At 31.2% G+C, this 22,197-nt stretch overlaps 2 protein-coding genes across 8 annotated transcripts in view; one reads left to right on the top strand and one right to left on the bottom strand.

The window, feature by feature from the left end:
- LOC107438266 (putative RNA-binding protein 19) overlaps positions 1-6,637 on the top strand; it is a 91,024-nt gene extending 84,387 nt beyond the window's left edge. For all 5 annotated transcript variants that reach the window (XM_087169510.1, XM_087169512.1, XM_087169509.1 and 2 more), the window contains one exon: positions 6,571-6,637. The gene's annotated coding sequence lies outside the window, so the exon portion shown is untranslated. The remainder of the gene's footprint in view (positions 1-6,570) is intronic.
- Positions 6,638-7,275: 638 nt separating this feature from the next.
- LOC107449459 (uncharacterized) overlaps positions 7,276-22,197 on the bottom strand; it is a 156,492-nt gene continuing 141,570 nt past the window's right edge. For all 3 annotated transcript variants that reach the window (XM_087169515.1, XM_087169513.1, XM_087169514.1), the window contains exons 17-18: positions 12,424-12,585; positions 7,276-7,658 (exon numbers count right to left, since the gene is read on the bottom strand). In XM_087169515.1, the coding sequence (XP_087025641.1) occupies positions 7,450-7,658; positions 12,424-12,585 (371 nt within the window). In that variant the 3' untranslated portion in view covers positions 7,276-7,449. The remainder of the gene's footprint in view (positions 7,659-12,423; positions 12,586-22,197) is intronic.

The raw sequence follows: 22,197 nt of genomic DNA, 5'->3' as shown, positions 1-22,197 counted from the left end.
GATGTTTAAGTAAGCGGAAAAAACCCAGACATAATTAATGTTTATAAAAGTGTGGACATCTAATTAGACAACAAAAAACGTATTTGTCGTCTGGAAAGATTACTACACGTGATTACGTCTTCTAAAAGTGCATTCTTTTGATCCGAATACTAGATGATGCAATGTTAATGTAATTAGTACGACTTTAGTTACCAACAAAAAGACGAGCTTTCTCTAAATAGATATGGTGCGTAGCGTTTTTAAACGTGCTTAAAGGGGGCTTATTTTTGATTTTTGTTTTTTAAAAGTGCTTTTTTTTAATGGGTGTATTTAAAAAGTGTTTAGTTTTCCCTTTTCGAAAATGAATTTTTCTTTTTTCCCTTTACCTTGTCAATTCTGTCCACGTATCGTGCAAAAGCGTGATTTTCACATTGTTCTATTCAACGTTTTCACAACTCATTCAAACACAATTCATTTCGGCATACTGTCGGTCCTTAGCGTATGAAAGCGCCAATCATTTTATATGTTTGATGAAATACTTCCGAATCCGCATGTGCGTCTACTGAGTTGGGTTTGGTGAGATTATTGCACTCTCATATGCAACTCTGCTACATTTTGCAAGATATTCTCCATTTCAGGCTTCATTTTTCACCCTCTGATATCGAACCTCTGAATCATTTTATGGTGGCTAATATAATCAAGAAAAGAGTTCTTTATCAGAAACTAGTTATTTTATCATGATCATATAAAGTCTTAAAAAATTTTTTTGCCTTTTGTTAATGTTAAAAATATTTTTTGAATTCTTGAAAAGTATTTAAAAAGTGCTTATTTTTTCTTGAAAGATTTGGCTACGCACCCTAGATAAAAGTATTTTCTGATGTTACGGAAATTCCATAGTTGCAATCATAAATAAATAAATAAAAACAGAAAAATAGAATTTTTGATTGTCTTTTTCAACTAATATTTTTGAAGGTGTTGAAGTAGCGGAAAAATACAGGAAAAATTAATGTTTATAAATGTGTGGACATCTAATTAAACACCAAAAACGTATTTGTGGCCGAACTGCCAGGATGGAAAAAATTGAGGATTGCGTCTTCCAAAAGTGTGGACATCTCATTAGACACCAAAAAAAAAATTTATTTTTAGCCAGACTGGATGGAAATATTAGTACACGTGATTACGTGTTCTTAAAGTGTATTCTTCGATAACTTTTGATCCGAATATTTGATGATGCAATGTTAATGTAATTAGTATGACTACTTACTTACCAACACAAAAGACGAGCTTTCTCAAAATAGATTTTTTTTTCCTTTAAAAAAAAAAAAAAAAAAATTTATTCTTTTGGCGGAAATGTTTTTCAAACTCGAGGAGGCCTTTTACCAGCCTTCATTGCTTGGGGAAGTCGCAACTTCAGTTCTTAGAAAAGATGTCCAGAAAGATGGCCCACAACTTCAAATGACTTCTCTTTATCGTAGACGACTTCAAAACTAGTCCAGAACAAACTCTCTCTCTGGCAGATGGTTGATAGGACCTAAAACATCTCTCCCTCCTTAGAATTCAAAATTAAAAACAAAACTAAAATAAAAAAAAAGAGAGAGAAGCAATCGTCCGAACACACATAGTGGGCGTTTCTTCATTAACTGTTGCGGCATCTATTAGAAGCGAGGCTCAATAAATCAGTCAGATTCTTCTCGGAGCTTGACCGTTCGAACACGCCTCCACCCCTGGGCCATACATTGGTTCCCGAAATGAGAAATACAGAGGCACTTTGTTCTTTCACCAATCTTTTTTAAAACAGTTTTTAATATATTCTTTACAAAATATTTATTTTTCCCTGCACACTCTAGTCCCTTCCGAAAATATGTTGTTTTTTTTATTTTTATGTTCACGAAATGTGAATCATTCACGAATGTACGTTTGACAAAGGATTCTGCAAGATAGTACCTCAAAATTATGTTTCATAAAGGGCAATAAGATAGGCCCCGTGCACTGTTAAAATTTTCATTCTAAAATTATGGTAAAATAACTGGCAGCTGTCCGTCCATCCAATTAGTTTACAGTAAAGAAAAAAAAAAAATTTTTCTTTACTGTAGACATGGTTTTGATACCATTTACAACTAGCATTTTCAAAAACATAAAATAGAAATAATTAATTATTTAACTAGACATAAGAGCTCGGATTTTCGTAAGGTACTGGGCATTGGAGAGTGTCGGACACTGGAAATTCTTCATGTGTTGAAGGGAATGGAGGAAATAGTGTGGTGTCAACACCGGTCATGAGATTAACAGATAAAGCCCGCTCGACTATGATGTGTACTCAGTTGCAAAGAGCTAAGTTCTGGTTGTTTAACCGTATCAGGTGAAAGCAGTTAATAAACAGTTTTTCTCAAACTTGATTACCATTTTATTTATGGTTGTTTGACTGCTTTGATTAATTATGGTAAAATAACCATTCAATAAATTGTTATTTAACCACTTTTCCGAAAAATTTCGAACAGTGTGGCAGAATCGCGGCGACATTGTCGCGGAAAGTTACGGAGTTCTTGCAGAAAGATTTTTCTTTTGGGAAGGAAAAAAAAAATTTGTTTTCTTTTTAGCAGAAATTTACACGTAAAATTTGAATCGCACATTTAAATAATAATTTTTTGTCACGTTCAATTTTAGTGTTTCGATTGTATTTTCGGGCAGTTATTGATTTTAACGTGGTTTTTAATTATCCCGATACATTTCAGTCTATATGGGAATTTTTTTTTTCTGACAATTATTGCTTTTGATTTCCATATAGTTTTTAAATTCCGATATTACTTATTACAACAATCAAATCTGGAAACGAACGAGCATCTGAGTAACCCCTTTTTGAAGAGTCCGATTCGCGTGATTTCGTCGTCGATCTGACTGCTTTGGATTTCATGATTTTTAATTATTTATTTTTTTAATGTGATAATGATTTACAAAATGCGATAAAGGAAATAATTAGTGCGTTTTTCTCCTCAACTGAATGCGAGAATATCACCCATAATATTACAATAAAATAAAAATTACATATTCAATTAAAATAATTAGATGGGTTTTTTTTAAAAAAAAATACAGCGTTTTTATCACTTTAAATTTAGTAACATACATATATTTGTTATTATTGGAAGTATCTTGCAGAAAGGTATTAGTGCTAGAGAGTTTTGTCACAGAAAGTCCGTAAAAATTCTGCTGCAGATGGGAATGATACTCCTTACACAAGAAGAATTTTGTTTTTTTTTTTTTTTTTAGTGGAAAAAAAATTGAGACAATAGGAGAGACGAAAAGTAATAATAGGTGTGTACATTATTCTGGCTTATTATTTTTTATTGTTCAAGTTGACCACAGTTTTCAAGTTTAAGAAGTAAGATTATATGATTTCACTTAACGGATTAGAAGGGAGCCATGTGGTTGAATTTTTACGGGCTTTCTGCGACAAAAGTCTCTAGCACTAATATCTTTCTACAAGATACTTTCAATAATAACAAATATGTATGTTACTAATTGAATTAATAAAAGCGCTGTGATTAAAAAAAATCCATATAATTATTTTTATTTCATTTGTAATACAGGCGGACTTTTATTTAACGAACTTCCATTTTGCAATTTCTCTATTTCGCAATTTTTTTCGAGGAACCCAGAACATGTTGGAAATATCTTCGTAAAATAACTACCAAATAGCGAAGTGAATTTTCTATTTAACGAACTTTTCTTTGAGATCCACTTTCCTGTTTCCCAAAATATTTGAGATTGTTTCAAACTTGTTACCACCTATGATGGGGAAAATGTTGGGGGAATTGATTTTCGAAGCCACTTAACTTTTAGAGAAAGTAGTAAATTCCCTTTCCTTTTTTGTTTGCATTTCAAACGAAAAACTTGGACAAAATTAGCGTATTTTATCAGTAGCCATTAAACTTAAGAACTCATGTGGTAATATATGTTTAAAATTACTTTTATAATAAATGCAGCCTATAATTTTATACATAAATTTAGCTTTTTTTAGTTGAAAATGTATGTAGCGTGATAGTGTAACACTGGATAATGTTCTGCTCTATTCTTGGTTTCCATGCAGATTTCTTTTATGGCTAAGATTTATAAAATAAATAGTAGATACTAGTTTACAAGATAAATATGTATCAACTCCTATTTTAATTATGTCAAGTGTTTATGAATTTAAAACCTGTTTTGTGGTGTTTAAGTGTTTCAAAAGGTGTTTTTCTATTTAACCAATTTTCCATACAACGAACTTATTATTGGGATTTAGCGACTTCGTTAAATGGAGGTCCGACTGTACTTTTTGGAGAGGTTTATTTTAATACCTTTAATCTAGTCTCTCATTTAGTTGCGGAGAAAAACCCACTAATTATTTCCTTCATCGCATTTTGTAAATCCTTTATCGCATATCCTTTATCACATTTTTTAAATCCTTTATCGCATTTCCTTGAAAATATTTTGTAAATCCTTTATCGCATTTCCTTGAAAACATTTTGTAAATCCTATATCGCATTTTTTCTTACAAAATCAAATCTTGTATAGAGGAAATACTCAATCTGTAGGATGCGCCATTCAATTCTTATAATGTCACAATTGGGTATAATATAAAAAAAAACACAACTACTTCCACTTAGTAGGAATAACATTTACCATGACGCAATGCTAAATTCCATGCCACTATCCACATAAATCAATTATTAATCAAAAATCGAATATCAATTACTTTTCTTTATAATGCAATAAAATCTGGCGAGCAGCTATTTAAACGATCAAACACTTCGTTTGTTTATTTGTGGCTTGAAGTTAGGTTCACAGAAAACGCCGTTCATGGGTTAAATTTAGTAGGAATAACAGGACCTGTGACGTAGGTTATAGTATACCCAATTCTGAACATTTTGGAAAAAAATTCTTCATTTCACTAAAATTGCTTCTTGCAAAATATTCATTAGTTCCCCCCCCCCCTCGTTCGATTTGTGTTAAAAATTTGACGACTTTCGTTGCATGGTACTTAGCGTTTATAAAAGTTCTTAAAGGTACTTTTTTTATTGGGTGTTTTTAAAAATTGCTTAATTTTCCTTTTAAGAAAATGATGTTTTCAAAAGGGAATGTCGATTTTCGCCATTATGTAAAAACGTACTTTTCACAATTCATTCAGACACGATCAATTTTAGCGTACCCTTCAGTTCATAGCGTATGAAAGAGCCAATCATTTTACAGGTTTGGTGAAATACTTGCGAGTCTGCATGTAAGTATTGTGATCTGGGTTCGGTGAGATTTTTGCAATGAGATTATAGCACTCTCATATGCAACTCTGCTGCATTTTGCAAGATATTCTCCATTTCAGGCTTCATTTTCAACCTTCTGAAATCTAACAGAAAAGTCTTTCGATTTTTTTTTTTTTTTACGGTGGCTGATATAATCAAGAAAAGAGTTCTTTGTCAGAAACTAGTTATTTTATTATGATCATGTCAAGTCTTTGAAATTTTTTTTTTTTTTTTTTTTTTTGGTTAATGTATATAGTGCTTAAAAAGGTACTTCAAAGGGACTTTTTTGATGAAAGACTTACCCTGTAGGGTCATATAGACAAATACCTTAAGTTCTATTTTTTTTCTGTTAAAAAAGTTATTTTTAAAAATTTAACTTAAGCTCATTGCCACTGAAAAATATAATTCGCAACAGACTCTCTTTGGATAATCTGTCAGACAGACAGCCAACTTGTTGAATTTCTCTTTATATACACTTAATAAATTTTCAATTAAATGAAGTACAGTCGGACCTCTATATAACGAAGTCGCTAAATCTCAATAATAAGTTCGTAAAATGGAAAATTCGTTAAATAAAAAATCACCTTTTCAAATACTTAAACAATAAAAAACAGGTTTTAAATTCATAAACACAAGATATAATTAAAATAGCAATGGATACACTTTTATCTTGTAAACTAGTATCTACTATTTATTTGATTAATCTTCGTATTATCAATTCTTCGTATTATCAGAGCAAAATATTATCCAGTGTTACACTATCATGCTACAGACATTTTCCACTAAAAAAAGCTAAATTTTTGTATAGCATTTATTATAAAAGTATTCTTAAGTTTAATTGCTACTGATAAAAATCCGTTAATTTTTTCCGTTTGAAATGCAAACAAGAAAGAAAAGGGATTTTGCTGCTTTCTCTAAAAGTAAGTGGCTTCGAAAATCAATTTACCCTATAAAATGCGTTAACAAGTTTGAAATGTTCTGAAATATTTTGGGAAATAGGGAAAGTGGATCCCAAACAAAAGTTCTTTAAATTCACTTCGCTATTTGGAAGTTATTTTACATAGAAATTTTCGAAATGTTCTCAGTTCCTCTAGAAAAAAAATCTCAAAATAGAGAAATTCGCTAAATGGAAGTTCGTTAAATTTTAAGTAATAAATAGTAAAGTTCGTTAATTAATAAAAGTTCGACTGTATTTTTATCTTAATGTTTAATTCGAATCTATTCTAAACTTTTATATTTTTCCTCAAATATTTAGATTATTTTGTACATTTCATAAAATAAATATAAAGAAAAAAAAATTATTATTATTTTTTTCTTTTAGGTATTTTACTGAGAAGATTGGAGCCCAAAATGTACATAAAAATAAGTAAATAAATAAACTTGCTGTATTCCTTTGCCATTCTTTCGGTAATCGAAAATAAAACTGTCTCCGCCTTTCCAATTTATACCCTCTGTCCCGTTGTGGAATTCTACTCTCATTTGACGCTTGACAAATGGAGGCGGAGCTACTGAAGTAGCCACGCCCTTTCTCGTTTTATTGGACATTGAAGTGAAAGACGCTTGGGCTAGGAGTGTGTGGAATTCGATACACATGACTTTACAAGTGATCGATTTGATGTATAAATCATCGGTGAATTTAGTAATGGGAGTCAATTCCATGGAACGTGAGCAGAATCCCCAACACAGAGCGGTTGTGTTAAACATCATTATGGCGACTGCAAATTCTTTTTTTGGAGGTTAACCACTCCCTTGGGGGGATCATTTTTTTTTTTTCTCCTTTCAATATTTTGACACACTGGATCTTAAAAGTAAGAGTAGGCATACTTATCACATATTTTATTCTCCATTTTTTTCCTCTTAAATTCCCATATCTAGCGGTCTAGGGGCGCGCGATAATGAAGAGAAAGACTTTTATGTTCAACAGGAAATCTAATAAAAATGAAGTTACTAAGTCGTGTCGCAAGATTTGCCAACTAACAAAATATAAAAGCAAATGACAGCAAAAATTATTATAAAATTCATTAAATAACTGCCACAGACATTTTATTGATCGGCATTCACACGATTAATTCTTTTTACAATATTTATTTACAATATATTCAAACACAACCTCAGTGCGTGTGGACGTCAACTAACTGAAATCAAACAGTCAATAAAAGCTTCTTAACAAAACAGTCCTACTTCCACTAACAAATATAATTTACCAAACTCTTGTATCGTTCATGTGAGGAGGGATATGATTGGGCATAAATGGTGCGAATGGTGTGCCATCTGGCGGTCGTTGCTGTGGTCTGCCGTTCGAACTGTAGCTCACTTCTTGTAGGTTGCTCAGCGGGTTCTCCGGACTTGATCTGGAGCCTAAACAATCGGGATTATTGTTCATGTAAGAAGCCTCCACTGGTGTCACACCTGTAAAAAATAATAATTAAAATGAATTCGTTTTGTTGATGTAGATACGTGAGTGTTCCTTAATAACTACCCTTAATGTCTTTTTTTTTCTTTTGAATCTCTGTTACAAATAGGCTCATTAGGGGCCTCAAACTAATATTTAAGCTAGGAAAGAATGATAAAGCTATCGAATCCATACTGAGAGAGATGAAGTTCAAAGCATCAAAACATGTTTGATTGTCGTAAGAAACCGAAGGAAGGTGTTTACTTAGAAACTTTTCCAAGTTTCCCCAGGCGATCAAACTGGTGTCCAAAATTACCCCAAAGGCTTACGTAATGTATGTGAATTGCTCCTTTTAACAAAGATTCTAAAATATATATTAAAGGTTATAATCACAGAACACCTTATAAATATGTACATGTGCATTAGAAAACTAAAGGACACCTTAGTGTAAGAAAGTCAAACTGACTCTAGGTTGACAGATTTTTTATAAACTGGATTATAATTTTAAAAATATTCACAACATTAATCCATTTTAGGCCCCTGACTGTTTCAGTGTTACAAGAACCAAGTAGTATATTATATTTGCTTTTAAACGGATATTTACTTCTATGTGCCATTTTAGTAAAATATTAATTAGGTTCGTTCATGTAAGTTCATTTGAATTCGCTACTTGCTTTATAGATTTTGTTTTATGTTTTATTCTGTTTTTTTTTTTTTATAACATTTTATTTTCTGTTTTTTACGTGATTTTTATTACTTAAATGCGTTTTATTCTATTTTGTTTCAAAAAATATTTTTAGTGCTCCTGACACTATTGTATTAATATATTTTGCTTTGGCTAAAATTGATACAATATTAGAAAGCACTCTTTTTTGCTGATATAATCGTGTGAGTTGTAGTAGAGATTATATCCTTTTTTTCCGGATTTTTATTGATTTTTATATTAATAATTTTATTTTTCTCTTTTTTTTCTTCATTATTCTGTAACTTTTCCCATGTCGTCACTACTTTTTTTAACTTATTTTATGAGTTCTATATACTTGCAGCTCAGTAAATAAAACCTTTTGATTTTCTTAATAATGATTCAGATTATGTTAGAAACCCTTTACAAAACCCTATACACAAACACCCTTTTAAATGTTCGTTCGATTGACTTGTGTGTCATCTCATTCGATTCAACGTGGGAAAAAATACATGGGAAACAATGCTTCACTTGTTAAGATAGCAAGAACAGCTGAATTTTTTTCTAACTAAAACTCTTTTATTATATCTTCTTAACTATTCGTCAGATTGGTTTCGTTCAATTTAGTGTATACTTCGGAAGCAAGTAAAATGCAAAAGAAGAAGCTCGAGTATATTTTTGTGGATTCTCTTTATAATTGTAGACACAAATCCGTCCTTAAAAAATAGATGTGTTTCTCGATTGAAAGTCCGTTAAAACGAACTTCTTTTATAATGGACAACTATTTTGATTTAAAATATTTATCTAGAGGAGACTGTCTGCTGATAGTAGACTGAATGACGTAGTTCTGTGCTTCATAAAAGACATACTTTTCTACTACAGAAATGTTTTAATGTTTCCAAATCGTAAAAAGTTTTCGTAATAAGAAAATAAAATGAAGTGCAATTTCTCTTGTCGCCATTGGCAACAGTAAATGTTCATTTTAATTGTAGTACTTTGGGGAAATAAGGGAGCATGATAAGAGTCAACAAAAGGTGCATTCTTTTGAAGTGCGCGGTGAATTTTCTTTTGTTGGGACGAACATAGCTTACCCAGTGGTCGTACGTGTATTGCTTTATTAAAATAATAGATTAAAATCGTCAGAAGGAAGCGATGTTCTACGCGAATATAGTCAATTCCTACTTTGGTCAACAAAGAAAGTTTTTATTTCAGTAAATTTTTTAATAAATAATGAAAAAATTTTTCTCTCATATAAACTGAAATTAATTCATTAAATTTAATGAATGAATTATTATTTGAAAAAACTGTATCAACATCAAGTGTCAAAAAAATGTATTTGAACTCGAATGCATGAATATAAAAAGTATTTTAATGAACGATTGAAAATGTGAACAAGATATAGTAATGTGTAATAGGAATAATAATAATAGGAATTAAATTTTAAATAATAGGAATTGAATATTTCTCTAATAATAGGAATTGAATTTTTTAAAAATATCTACCGTTTATTTAATCCTAAACAGCGGTAGAATGTTTTTACCTTATATATATGTCGAAATAGCGAATCATTTATAGTCATCGTTATAAACAGACAATTTCTTTCATGTTAGGAGAGTAACTTGGAAATTTAGTGTAAAAGCGAATTCATCGCAATATGCCGTCCTCGTTATATCCAGCTTTTCTGTATGTTTTCATAATTGAATTCTGCATTTAATTTAAACTTTGCCTTTTTAATCATTGAGATAGATAAGATTGATAGATTTTAATTCAATAACTACAGCTGCAAAAATTCGAAATTAAATGAAGGAAAAATGAGGCGAAAATAATAATTACAAAGATTTCTTTAGAAAATTATTAAGCGTAAACAATTAAATTTGGATTATCTAGAAAATTTTCATCAGCAACAGCGATGGGTAGAATATTATACAATCGGATCCGGATTTAAAGAATTCACGGGGACCGAAAATATTATTCGCTAAATCGAGGATAATTCGTAATATCGGGGGCAAAATAAAACAAATTGACTAACCTTGTGGAATATCCGAAAAATCTCTAATAAACAAATGCACAAAATAAATAGAAATCTTACACTTTTTATTCAGGAATACAGCAAATGATTATGCGCTGATTCATTTGACATTTTAAGGTATTTCGTGAGTTAGGTTTGCTTATCTCTCTATTCTAAAAAAAAGTTTTTGCAGTTAATTTTGTCCCCTGAAAAACTTTTTAACTACGTGATGAAAATCTAAGATTAAGGAATCAATTCATTCAGAATCTTTCAGGGAAGACATTTAGGGCATTCAAATCTTTTACATAATTTTAAATTTTTATTTATTTTAGTTTTAAAGCACGATTTTGCAGTTAATAATGAAGAATAACCGCTGTTCACAACAGCCAATCACATGTCTGAAAACGGCAAGCTTAAAAAAGTGATTTACAAGTCTGAATTTTCTTTTTCAGAGATGCAACCAATCACAAAATAGTTAGAATTTCATTCTACAGTTTTACAACATCTCAACTTATTTCGTATTGATATATTGATTAATCTGATTATTTGTTTTCTAAAACGTTAATTCGTAAGTTTAATCTGGTTTTAAATCTTAATTCGATTTGTTTATTTACAAGTAATGCCTAAAAAGAAAAGACCTAACATTACTAAAAAGTCGCAACTCAATGCGAAAGCTAATCGAAAGCGGGAAAAACGTAAACTTCATAGTATAGAAGAAAATAATGCTCTTTTGCTTATACAACCTAATGATGATTCAACTAACAAAAAAAAAGTTAAACTAACAAAGGTTGAGCTAAAAGAGAATGTGTGTAATTGCTACACAGTCGCAACAACATCGACTTTCATTTGCCCACATCAAACCAGACCTGTAAATACAGAAAATGTGGTTGGAATGCACACTGTACCAATTCGCTTTCTCAATGTTGACAATGATATGGACCAAAATCCTAATCCACCTATTTTAAAATCAAAACAACATGAGTTTGCTGGTGATTTATCGAAATTGTTACCTATCAAAGTGGCAAAACATAGTCTTGGCAAAATGTTTTCAAAATGCAGTTATTGTGGAGCTTTGAGATTTGCTTCTGCAAAAGGGCGCTCTGTTAGTTATTTTGCTGAATATTATTAAAATATTTTTTTAAAAATTACCCTGTTCTTAACAATATTGCTTATTGAAAAATATTATAGTGTTTGCATATATATATACATATATATCTATATTGAATTAAATGTGTGAAAAATATATTCATTTCTTAGGGACAAAGTCTGTATTATTGTGATTATCATTTTTTTTAAACAAGTTTCATATTAAGATTATATCTGCACATTGATGTTAATTTCTGACAATTTTGGCTCATTTAGAGAACAAATAGGACATAGAAGGAACTGTAGTCAACGAAAAAAAGTGACATTGATATTGACACACTGCTTATTTTGCATTTAAGAAAATTAATTCTTTTCGATGATAACAGTTAATATTCAGTTTAATATTGAAATATATGAAATCAAAGCATTCTTGGTTTTGCGAAGCAAACCAAGCAAGAATTGCGAAGCAATTCTCCGGGGGTTGGCGAGCGTCAGCGAGCAGGGGGCGGAGCCCTCTAGTTTCCTTAAATTCTTAGTTTAAAAAATTTCTTTTTCGTCGTCATGAAGAGAAGAAATGTGTTGCATTAGGTTAAGTTTTAATTATTTCCGAAGCATCAGAAAAAATAACAGTTTTCACTGGAGATTGATTCATTATCATCGACTTCTGTGTCGTTATTCATTGTTTGCAATAAATCTACTTCATTAACTTTATAAAATTCATTAAATCGCGGAATTCGGTAAATATGGGTTCGTTAAAACGGGGTTTGACTATTTTCTAAGTTATTATTTCGCCCGGCAGAAAGTTTTTCTTTTGAGGTGTGTCCCGACTAATCGTTTAGCTGAATTTTCTTTCGTAATGATTTCAATTGGAAAAGAAATGTTATGTTCTTTCATGTAAAATATTGTAATTTTTCAACCTTTCATTTTGGCCAGGTTTTCATTCTAATCTTGGAAAAACATTCCAAATTATATTGACACTCCTTTAATCATACCAAGTATGACTTACCATTATTGATTGTGTTCGAATGTTCGAGAGTATTATTTCCTCCTGCAGTTATGGGAACAGTTCCCGGAAAATCTGTTATACCACCTTGAGGATGAGAACTGGGAAAATAGTCGTAGAAAGCTGGATGGGGTCCATAGTTGAAGTCATTTGGACTGTTCGAATCTGCCAAAAGAAAAATATTTTTGTAAGGCAAAATCGTACAGAAAATGATCGTCTGTTTATCTTATAGATGACGCAATTAGTTTGCCTAATTTATTACGTCAGGTTATCAATCCAAGAAATAAAATAATTCACTTTCTGAGTAATTTTACTTTTTCAATTAAACTGAATGACTTGTTCAATTCCTACTATTAGTTCACTATATATATATATATATATATATATATATATATATATATATATATATATATATATATATATAGTCAAAAGAAATAATAAAAAAAAGAAAATAGTTTAAGCAATAAGATAAGCCTTCGAGTTAATTTAGATTTAATAAAACAACGACTGTTTACCTGTAAGCAATCAACCTATTGTTTCTTCCGAACAAAATGCGATTTAATTATGTAGTCAACATACATAATTTATTTCGTAATTTTAATAATTGTGACTAACTTATAAGCTGCACAAGATGTGTCATAATAAAACAATTTGTATAATAGTTGATATACAAAGAAGATAATCAGAATTACCAATAAATTGTTTATTCTTTCTTCTCTTTACTGCTGTACCTTCATAATACATTTCTCTGCTATTATTTTATTTTTCGATTTTGATCATCATTCAAAATGTAATGCTTATAACTAAAATTATTTTCCCCTTATCGGATAATAAAGTAACTGTACAATGTAAAAAATTTCAGAAACTAATTTTGACTCGACAAAATAATTTCCAATCTGTCTACGAAGGGACCGAGGGTGTGCGATATTGATCCTCGTTAAACTGGTCTACCGTAAAGTGTTCGATTTCGTGAGCAGGACGTCGGCCTACCGAAGCGGGGGGTGCCGTCCCCTTTGCAGAGGATCAAAATTGTGATGGCATGTCCTCGGGTATGTTTCTCAGATCGTCGCCAATAGCCTATTGCGCAGCTCTAGTGCGACGTAAAAGAACTATAAAAACAACAAAATATCCCTGAAATACTGCAGGTTTTAGAAAACTACAAACACCGAAGTTGCCCATATATTCAGAAACGTTTCGGTTTTTTTTTTTTTTTTTTTTTTTTTTTTCAAGTTTGCGTTATTATCTTATTATGTCACAAATTTTGGCAAAAATATTTAGTAACTGTTTTAAAATTATTAAACGACGAAAAAGTTGCATAAACCGCTCCTTCTGTGCATGTTCATATAGGACTCATATATAGCCAAGTTAGTGCCCATCTGGGGGCAAGAGAAAATTGTGGCTAAGGGGATGATGTCAGCAGCAGCATTCAGATAATATAAATGTTTTAATAAATACGGTCAACAGGAAGTCTTCACGCATCATAATCAAATGAAGTTTGGATAAGAACACAAAAATCAAACAATTAAAAGTTCTCTTTCTGAAAAAGACATCTTTCCTTGATTGCTCTCACTTTCTAATTAACTACCCCAGAAAAGTGGTATTTTACAAAACATTTCATCGACTTAATGACTCCATCTCGGTGACAACTTCATGCCAAACCGATTGACGAATCCAAATAAGGCCGTTCACATGGGGGTCATTGTTGACGCAACCAAACAATGGAGGGGATTCATTGACAACTTCTTAATGAAGATAGGGCGTCATGGAAGGGTTACTTCTTTTTCTGTGACCCCAACCATAATCCCACCAGTGGTTTTTCCACTGTGGCCATTTCTGTGTTGCTCCCATGTAAAGACAGGGAGCAAGAGGGAAATGTTTTTTTGATGGATGGCCAACTTCTTTTTCCTTTCCTCCAATCTGAGAGAAGAAAGCGATTCATCAAATGTCTGACCTTCTCTATCTACCTAGGGTTGGGTTGGCAGCAAACTAATTTACTTCGCGCATACTTCTTTTTTTTTTTATTCTTCCTCAACTCTGTTTTAGGGTTTCTTCCAAATCTCGTTGTCGTTCGGCTTGTTCTTATTGTTTTGAACTTCTTCACCTTTTGCAGATACTTTTTTTTATTTTTTATTCTACTGACTGGTTTTGTTTTTGGTCGTTACAGAAAGTATTTGTTGGAAGGGTTTTTTCTTCTTTTTTAGTTTAAAGAAGTTAAAACTATTATTCAAGTCCCATTTGAATAATAGTGATTACGCTGAATGCGATCCAAACTCCGATTGAAACCATGGTTACAATCGGATTTTTTTTTTTTTTTTTTTTTAAGTTTAAAGAAGTTAAAACTATTAAAGTCCCATTTGAATAATAGTGATTACGCTGAATGCGATCCAAACTCCGATTGAAACCATGGTTACAATCGGATTTTTTTTTTAAAGTTTAAAGAAGTTAAAACTATTAAAGTCCCATTTGAATAATAGTGTTTACGCTGAATGTGATCCAAACTCCGATTGAAACCATGGTTACAATCGGATTTTTTTTTTTTTTTTTTAAAGTTTAAAGAAGTTAAAACTATTGAAGTCCCATTTGAATAATAGTGATTACGCTGAATGCGATCCAAACTCCGATTGAAACCATGGTTACAATCGGATTTTTTTTTTTAGTTTAAAGAAGCTAAAACTATTATTCAAGTTCCATTTGAATAATAATGATTACGCTGAATGCGATCCAAACTCCGATTGAAACCATGGTTTCAGTCGGAGTTGAGAAGCAGCCCCCCCCCCCCCAAATATATATATTATACTGGCCACTATTTTTATGAAAAATGCGTGAACTGATTTTAAAATTTCAACAGGTGTAGTTTAATGCACTTTTTGGTAACATAAAAGAGTGTAGACACGAAAAACTGTAAAATAGCACAAAGTTGGGAATCTGGTTGAAACGTCTCGGAGTCCGCATCAGTGAACCACTCTTCATTGAACACACAATGTGCGTAGGATTTTTAAAAAGTGCTTGATCGTGCTTATTTACATATTTTAAAAGCCCTTAAAGGTGCTTTTTTTATTCGGGATTTGTAAAAAGTGCTCAATTTTAAAAAGAGATTTTTTTTCTTTGCCGCGTCAATTGTTCTAAATTACAAAAAAAAAACATGATTTTTCACAATCTTCTCAGCAATATCTATCAGAAACTAGTGATTTTATCATGATTATGTGAAGTTTGTGAAAATGTTTTTGAATTTTATTGATTTTATGTTCATCAATAAAGAACTTTAAGCGGTAGAAAAAAAGAATTTTTATTACAGCACAGATCCTAATTATGTTTTTTTTTTTTGTTTGTTTTTGGAAAGTGATTAAAAATATCTTTTAAGTGCTTAAAAAGTATTTAAAAGGTATTTTTTGTTGAAAAATCTTGCTACGCACCCTGACACTTTCTTTAAGAACCTCTGGGTTCAATATGTTGTTGGGTGTTTCCTTAAAACTACAGCAAATTTTTATCTTAAACACTCAACGATTCGAATTTTTCAGAAATTCTGTTTTGTAATTTTTTTAATTTAATTCGCATGTTTCTTGCATTAGTGATTCCAGCGATAACACATACAGTTCTTGGCTAAATTATTAGACGCACTCTAAGACTCTATGTAAAATCTTAATTATCAGGTGATAACTAAACAGCTTTATTGCTTTTACGAGACTGAAACAGGTTTGCACTTGTTTACGTTAGTGTATCAATGGGTTAAATTAGACGATAGATAATATAAATTCGATGACTGAATAAATTTTAAATTATACATTATATAAATATAGAATATTTATGATATCAGGTATTATATTAGTATATTAAAATAATTACTCCAAATTATTAAAATCGCTGTAGTGTTTTAATAATTGCATGTTTTGCGCGAGTTTGTATTCAATACTTTTTTATTTAAACATACATGTAATGGGTTTTCATTCAGGTAATTTTTTATACACTTCCTATTTGTATTTGTTTTTAACGTATTGCATTACAATGTTAACCCCAATTGATACACGAACGTAAACAAATGCAAACTGGTTTCATCTGCGTAAAAATAATAAAGCTGTATAGTATAATCTGATAATTTAGATTTTGCACTGGGACTGTGTGCTTTCATTTTTTGATATTGGAAGAAAAATATTTTTGACACTAAAAATTTAATTTATAATGACTACTTTGTAAGAAATAATTGAGCCGCTCAGAAGCCAATGCGGTTAAGTCCATTATTTGATATTTTCTGATTTTTGGAAATTTTGATGAAATAAGTAATAATCTTCTTAGTTATTAAAGGATTTACTCGTTGGTTACTTTTTTCTAGGTCAGACAGCCCTTTTTTTAATAGCTTCTGAATATATTGTATAATAATTTCAGAAGCCATTGTGAATAAGTCCACCTTTTATCAATATTTTTTTACATAAACTTTGAAATAAAAATTAAATTCTTCTTCTTTCGATATTTGTTGGTAACACTGAAAAACAAGAAATTCATAGTAACTCAGGGTTGCCAGGCGTAGTACTTTTAATACTACGGTAGTATTTTTTCACCAAAAAAAGGGATATGGTATTTTTCGTAGTATTTTTTTAAAATGTGGTATTTTTAGTTTTTTTTTATTTATTTATTTTATTTTCATTTCCTAAAACAAAGAAAAGTGCCACTCTAGTTTTGAAGTAAAAAACAATTTTTGAAATAATCCAACAGTTTATTTTCTATTAGTCACTGTATCTAGTGATGATTGTGAAAAATAAAAGTTCATTTATACTAGTAGACTATATATATTTCTTATCTTTTTCAGCTGCCAAAAGGTACAAGTCCTAAAATTTTTAAGATGCTGTCATTATTTCAATAAATACTTACGTTTTTATTTACACATCCTGTACATATCTTGTTTTTTTGCAGAGTTTACACCTCGAAAAAAGATTTTATACACTTTTCTAATTAAATTAATAAACCAAAAATTTTAAAAACTAATGTATCAAAAAACATTAATTTTCTCAATTTTTGCGTTTTGGACTTAACCGCATTGGCTGCTGAGCGACTCAATTATAAGTTGTATCAATGAAACTAAGTTTCCATGAATCATACCAGAATTTATTTCATTTACTATATATTGTTTGATTTACTATCTAAAATGACCTTATGAATGATAAAACTTGTTTTTGTATTGTTTTAACTCTGAATTTTGAAGAAGGAAAAAAAAAATCTAACATTTAAAATTAAAGTCATAGTTAGCTGATGAATTCAGAAATTACACACGCTTTTTCATGGATCTGTTAAAATCCGATTCTCACTGGTGTAATTTTAATTTTGACCTAATGAATCATAAAACGTGTTTTTGATCCGTTTTAATTCTGACATTTTGGGAAAGCAAAACATTTTAAGTCTGAATTTCAATTACTTATTTGCTCGTGAATCATAACGTACTAATTTTATTCTATCGTTTATGTTTGAAACCTAGATTGCATTGTCACTCATAATTTTGCCTTTATGAATCATAAAAATGTATTCCAATAAATTAAACTAGCCATAAACTACACCCTTAATGATTTTAATTAATTGTTTTTATTGCATCGATTTCATTTATTTACATAGAGAATTTAGTTGATTTAATTAAGCCCTAACCAAATCAAAATGTTTGACGATTTTCCATTGATGATTGTGACGCAATCTTGATGGTAACCATCACCCCAATGTAGGAATTCGGACTGATTTATGAGGGTCCAACATAAGAATAGTAACTTATTTTGATGGTTTGTTTATGTTGAACCATGAGAAATTTCCATCATAGTTTTTTTAGAAATAAAGTGTTAGAATGATCATGAACCATCATCACCCTAATGTAGGAATTCGGACTGAATTTATGATGGTCCGACATAAAGAAAACCAAATTATTTCAATGGTATATTCCTGAGAACCACCAAGAATTCTCATTAAACCATCATGGAAATGTATAGTTGGAATCATCATGAACCATCACGGATCATCATGGATTGTTGGTCCATAAGAATCAAACTTCTCTTGATGGTTAACCATCACAGTATTGAAAGTAGCATTTTCTATCATGAAATGATGGAAATTTGTTGGCATGGCATATCAAAAACCATAAACACGTAATGGAATATGTTGGATGATGGCGACCATCACGAATCGCACTGAAAACAACGTAAACCATCAAAATATTTTGATGGAACCATGAAGAATTTTGACTTATAATTTTAGTAGTTATATATATAGTATTAAAGTAGCATTTTCCATCATGAAATGATGGAAGTTTATTCGCATATCAAAAACCATAAACACGTAATGGAATATGTTGGATGATGGTGACCATCAAATGATATTGGACTATCATGAATAGTACTGAAACCAACATAAACCATCAAATTTTTTTGATAGGACCATGAAGAATTTTGACTTATAATTTTAGTAGTTATATATATAGTATTAAAGTAGCATTTTCCATCATGAAATGATGGAAGTTTATTCGCATATCAAAAACCATAAACACGTAATGGAATATGTTGGATGATGGTGACCATCAAATGATATTGGACTATCATGAATAGTACTGAAACCAACATAAACCATCAAATTTTTTTGATAGGACCATGAAGAATTTTGACTTATAATTTTAGTAGTTATATATATAGTATTAAAGTAGCATTTTCCATCATGAAATGATGGAAGTTTATTCGCATATCAAAAACCATAAACACGTAATGGAATATGTTGGATGATGGTGACCATCAAATGATATTGGACTATCATGAATAGTACTGAAACCAACATAAACCATCAAATTTTTTTGATAGGACCATGAAGAATTTTGACTTATAATTTTAGTAGTTATATATATAGTATTAAAGTAGCATTTTCCATCATGAAATGATGGAAGTTTATTCGCATATCAAAAACCATAAACACGTAATGGAATATGTTGGATGATGGCGACCATCAAATGATGTTGGACCATCATGAATCATTCTGAAACCAACATAAACCATCAAATTTTTTTGATAGGACCATCAAGAATTTTGACTTATAATTTTAATACTTATAACTTTGAGTTATGGTAGTAGTTATAATTTTGATCTTTTGAACTCATGAATCTTTAATAACGGGAAAAATCTCACCAACGCATGGATTATAAAATAACTCATAAGAACAATTGTTGAAATGCCGCATTCATAATAAGCCTTAAACATTCTTTCAATGGTCATAATTCAAACTCAATCAGCTCCTTTTTCTTACCGTCGGAAAACTCAATTTTCATTCCATAGCCCATCTCATATCCCTGATTAAGAGACTGATTAATTCGCCTGATGAATGTTGATAGGGGTTCGAGCAAGATCCCTGTGGGTAAATTATCTCGGAGATAAGACGCAGTTATCTCGTGTCGGGGAAAGATAATAACGAAAAGGATAATCGGACAGATAAAAGAACAAGTTATGGATGTTGTTTATTTATTGTATTGATTATTATTTTTTTGCATAACATGCTTTGCATATCAATTAAGAATAAGTGTTTTGCAAAACAAGCCATTTAGTGAGCCTTTATTTCATTGCCTTGGTGATTTTGCACATTTAAAAGATTATTTCAGCCATTGTATAACTCGATCCGATTAAGAATTTAAGAGGATCGTTACTTCATTTGAATGGTGAAAAACTTAAACTACCAAGTTGGTCTTTTCTTTTACAATAGAATTAAATCATATTCTTTAAACAAACATTTCACTCGTCATTTTTTTTTGTATCTAAAAAAAAAAATATTAAATGTAAGATGAAGCTTATACGTTAATTCCAATGTATGAAAAGCTGATAATGTAAATTCATTACAAAGTACATAATAATTTTATTATACACTGGTCCCGCAGTGGGTTGATCGTTAAGATACGGTTCCAAGTAGAACAACAAAGTCAAGCATCATTGACCACCGCGGTCGGTGTGCGGATGGGTGACCACTTGGATCAGTCTACGAAGGGGCCGAGGGTGTACGGTATTGATCCTTGTTAAAGTGTTCGACTTCGCTAGCAGGACGTCGGGCTGCCGAAGCGGAGGCGCCATCCCCTCTGCAGAGGATCAAAATTGTGATGGCATGTCTTCGGATCATTCTATGGGATGTTTCCCTGACCGTCGCCACTAGCCCAAGGTGCAGCTCTAGTGCGACATAAATAGACTACGACTAATCCTAACGATCGCTGGTCGATACGAATTCCGCACCGAGTGCAGTGCTGACGTAAAATATCTTCAGGGGTAGACAGATCATAAGTTAGAGTGCCCTTGCCGTCTGACTAACCATGAAACGTGTTCGTGTTTTTCCTCTTCATGTAACGCAAATGCAGGTTAGTTTCATCAACAAGTCCAGTATGAAGGCAAATTGCGTCCAATACTTGATGCAGGAGTTCTCTTGTCTTCTGGATTGGGTTCAAATTGACTACGGAGCTGTTTAACGACGGTTATAAAATGAAATTTTAAAAAAACCTCATTGAAGGTGCCATGGAACTCAAGGGCTCAGATGTACGAGTGCATTCGTCGTCGATTCATTATTTTATCCTTTTACATTTATACATCATTGTCACCTGAATGCCAGTCTATTCTTCTACTAAGTGAGAACTTAAATTTAATCCTAAATTGTGACAGCAACATTTCATTCGCAAAGCCATCTGCATAACTCGCTAGCGAATAATTCGGTTTTCGATACGCCGATGGAAAACCTGGTACTGCTGAAAATGGAACGAAAAAAGAAAAAAAAAAGGAATCGAGAATTTAACGGGCCCAAATCAGGAAACTGTCAATCTTTCCCTTATAGCATCGTCTGCCATCTGTTCTGATGAGTATGAAAGGAATACAAAATGTTCCATAACTCTCTTTCTTGTTCCAAAAGAGAAAATCGGGTACTTCATTTTTGAAACTTTTTCTTTTCTTTTTTTAGTTATTTTTCCTGTTTAGTCCTGCCTCTTCGCAATCCTTTTGTTTTTTTTTGTTGAATGCAGGGGAGGTGGGGTGATGGGGAAAAAAAAAGTCGAATCTCGAATGAAAATACACATCACTGTTTTTCATTGAAATACCCGTTATTTACATTTCGCATTCAAGTCTAACTGGCTTTTTGAACTAAATATAAAACGCGGAAATCAAATAAAAAAATAATAAGGCTCTTTTTTTTTCCTAACGCTAGAATAAAACACTAACACTAGAGTTATAGAACTAGAAAAAAAAAACTTTCCTGTTAGAAATATACAGTTCCTTTCTAAATTATTAGACTCATTATAAGATTTTATGTAATATCTTAATTGGGTATACTAAAGCCTACGTCACAGATCGTGTTATTCCTACTAAATTTAACTAGTAAACAGCATTTTCTGCGAACCTGATTTCTAGCAACAAGTAAAAGCATCAAACGAAGTGCCTTGTTTATAAGTCGCTACTCGCCAGGTTGAAATTGTATTAGTCTAGTTCCTTTGGAAATAATTTATATTGTTGTTTTACCGAAGTTTATGAATTTAGTAAACATATTTAAAACTCAGTTTATTAATTAAACTAAAAGGTAAATGTTATTCCTAGTAATTGGAAGTAGTTGTGCTTTTTTCATATTATACCCAATTGGGTATAATATAGCCTACGTCACAGGTTGTGTTGTTCCTACTAAATTTAACCCATGAACGGCATTTTCTGCGAGCCTAACTTCAAGCCACAAATAAACAAACGAAGTGTTCGATCGTTTAAATAGCTGCTCGCCAGATTTTATTGCATTATAAAGAAAAGTTATTGAAAC

The sequence above is a fragment of the Parasteatoda tepidariorum genome, chromosome 8 (genome assembly GCF_982258835.1).
Source record: "Parasteatoda tepidariorum strain Cologne lab strain chromosome 8, Ptep-v5.0, whole genome shotgun sequence".
Taxonomy (NCBI): Eukaryota; Metazoa; Arthropoda; class Arachnida; order Araneae; family Theridiidae; genus Parasteatoda; species Parasteatoda tepidariorum.
Note: the sequence above shows the minus strand (reverse complement) of the source record. Positions and strands in the feature narration are given on the sequence as shown.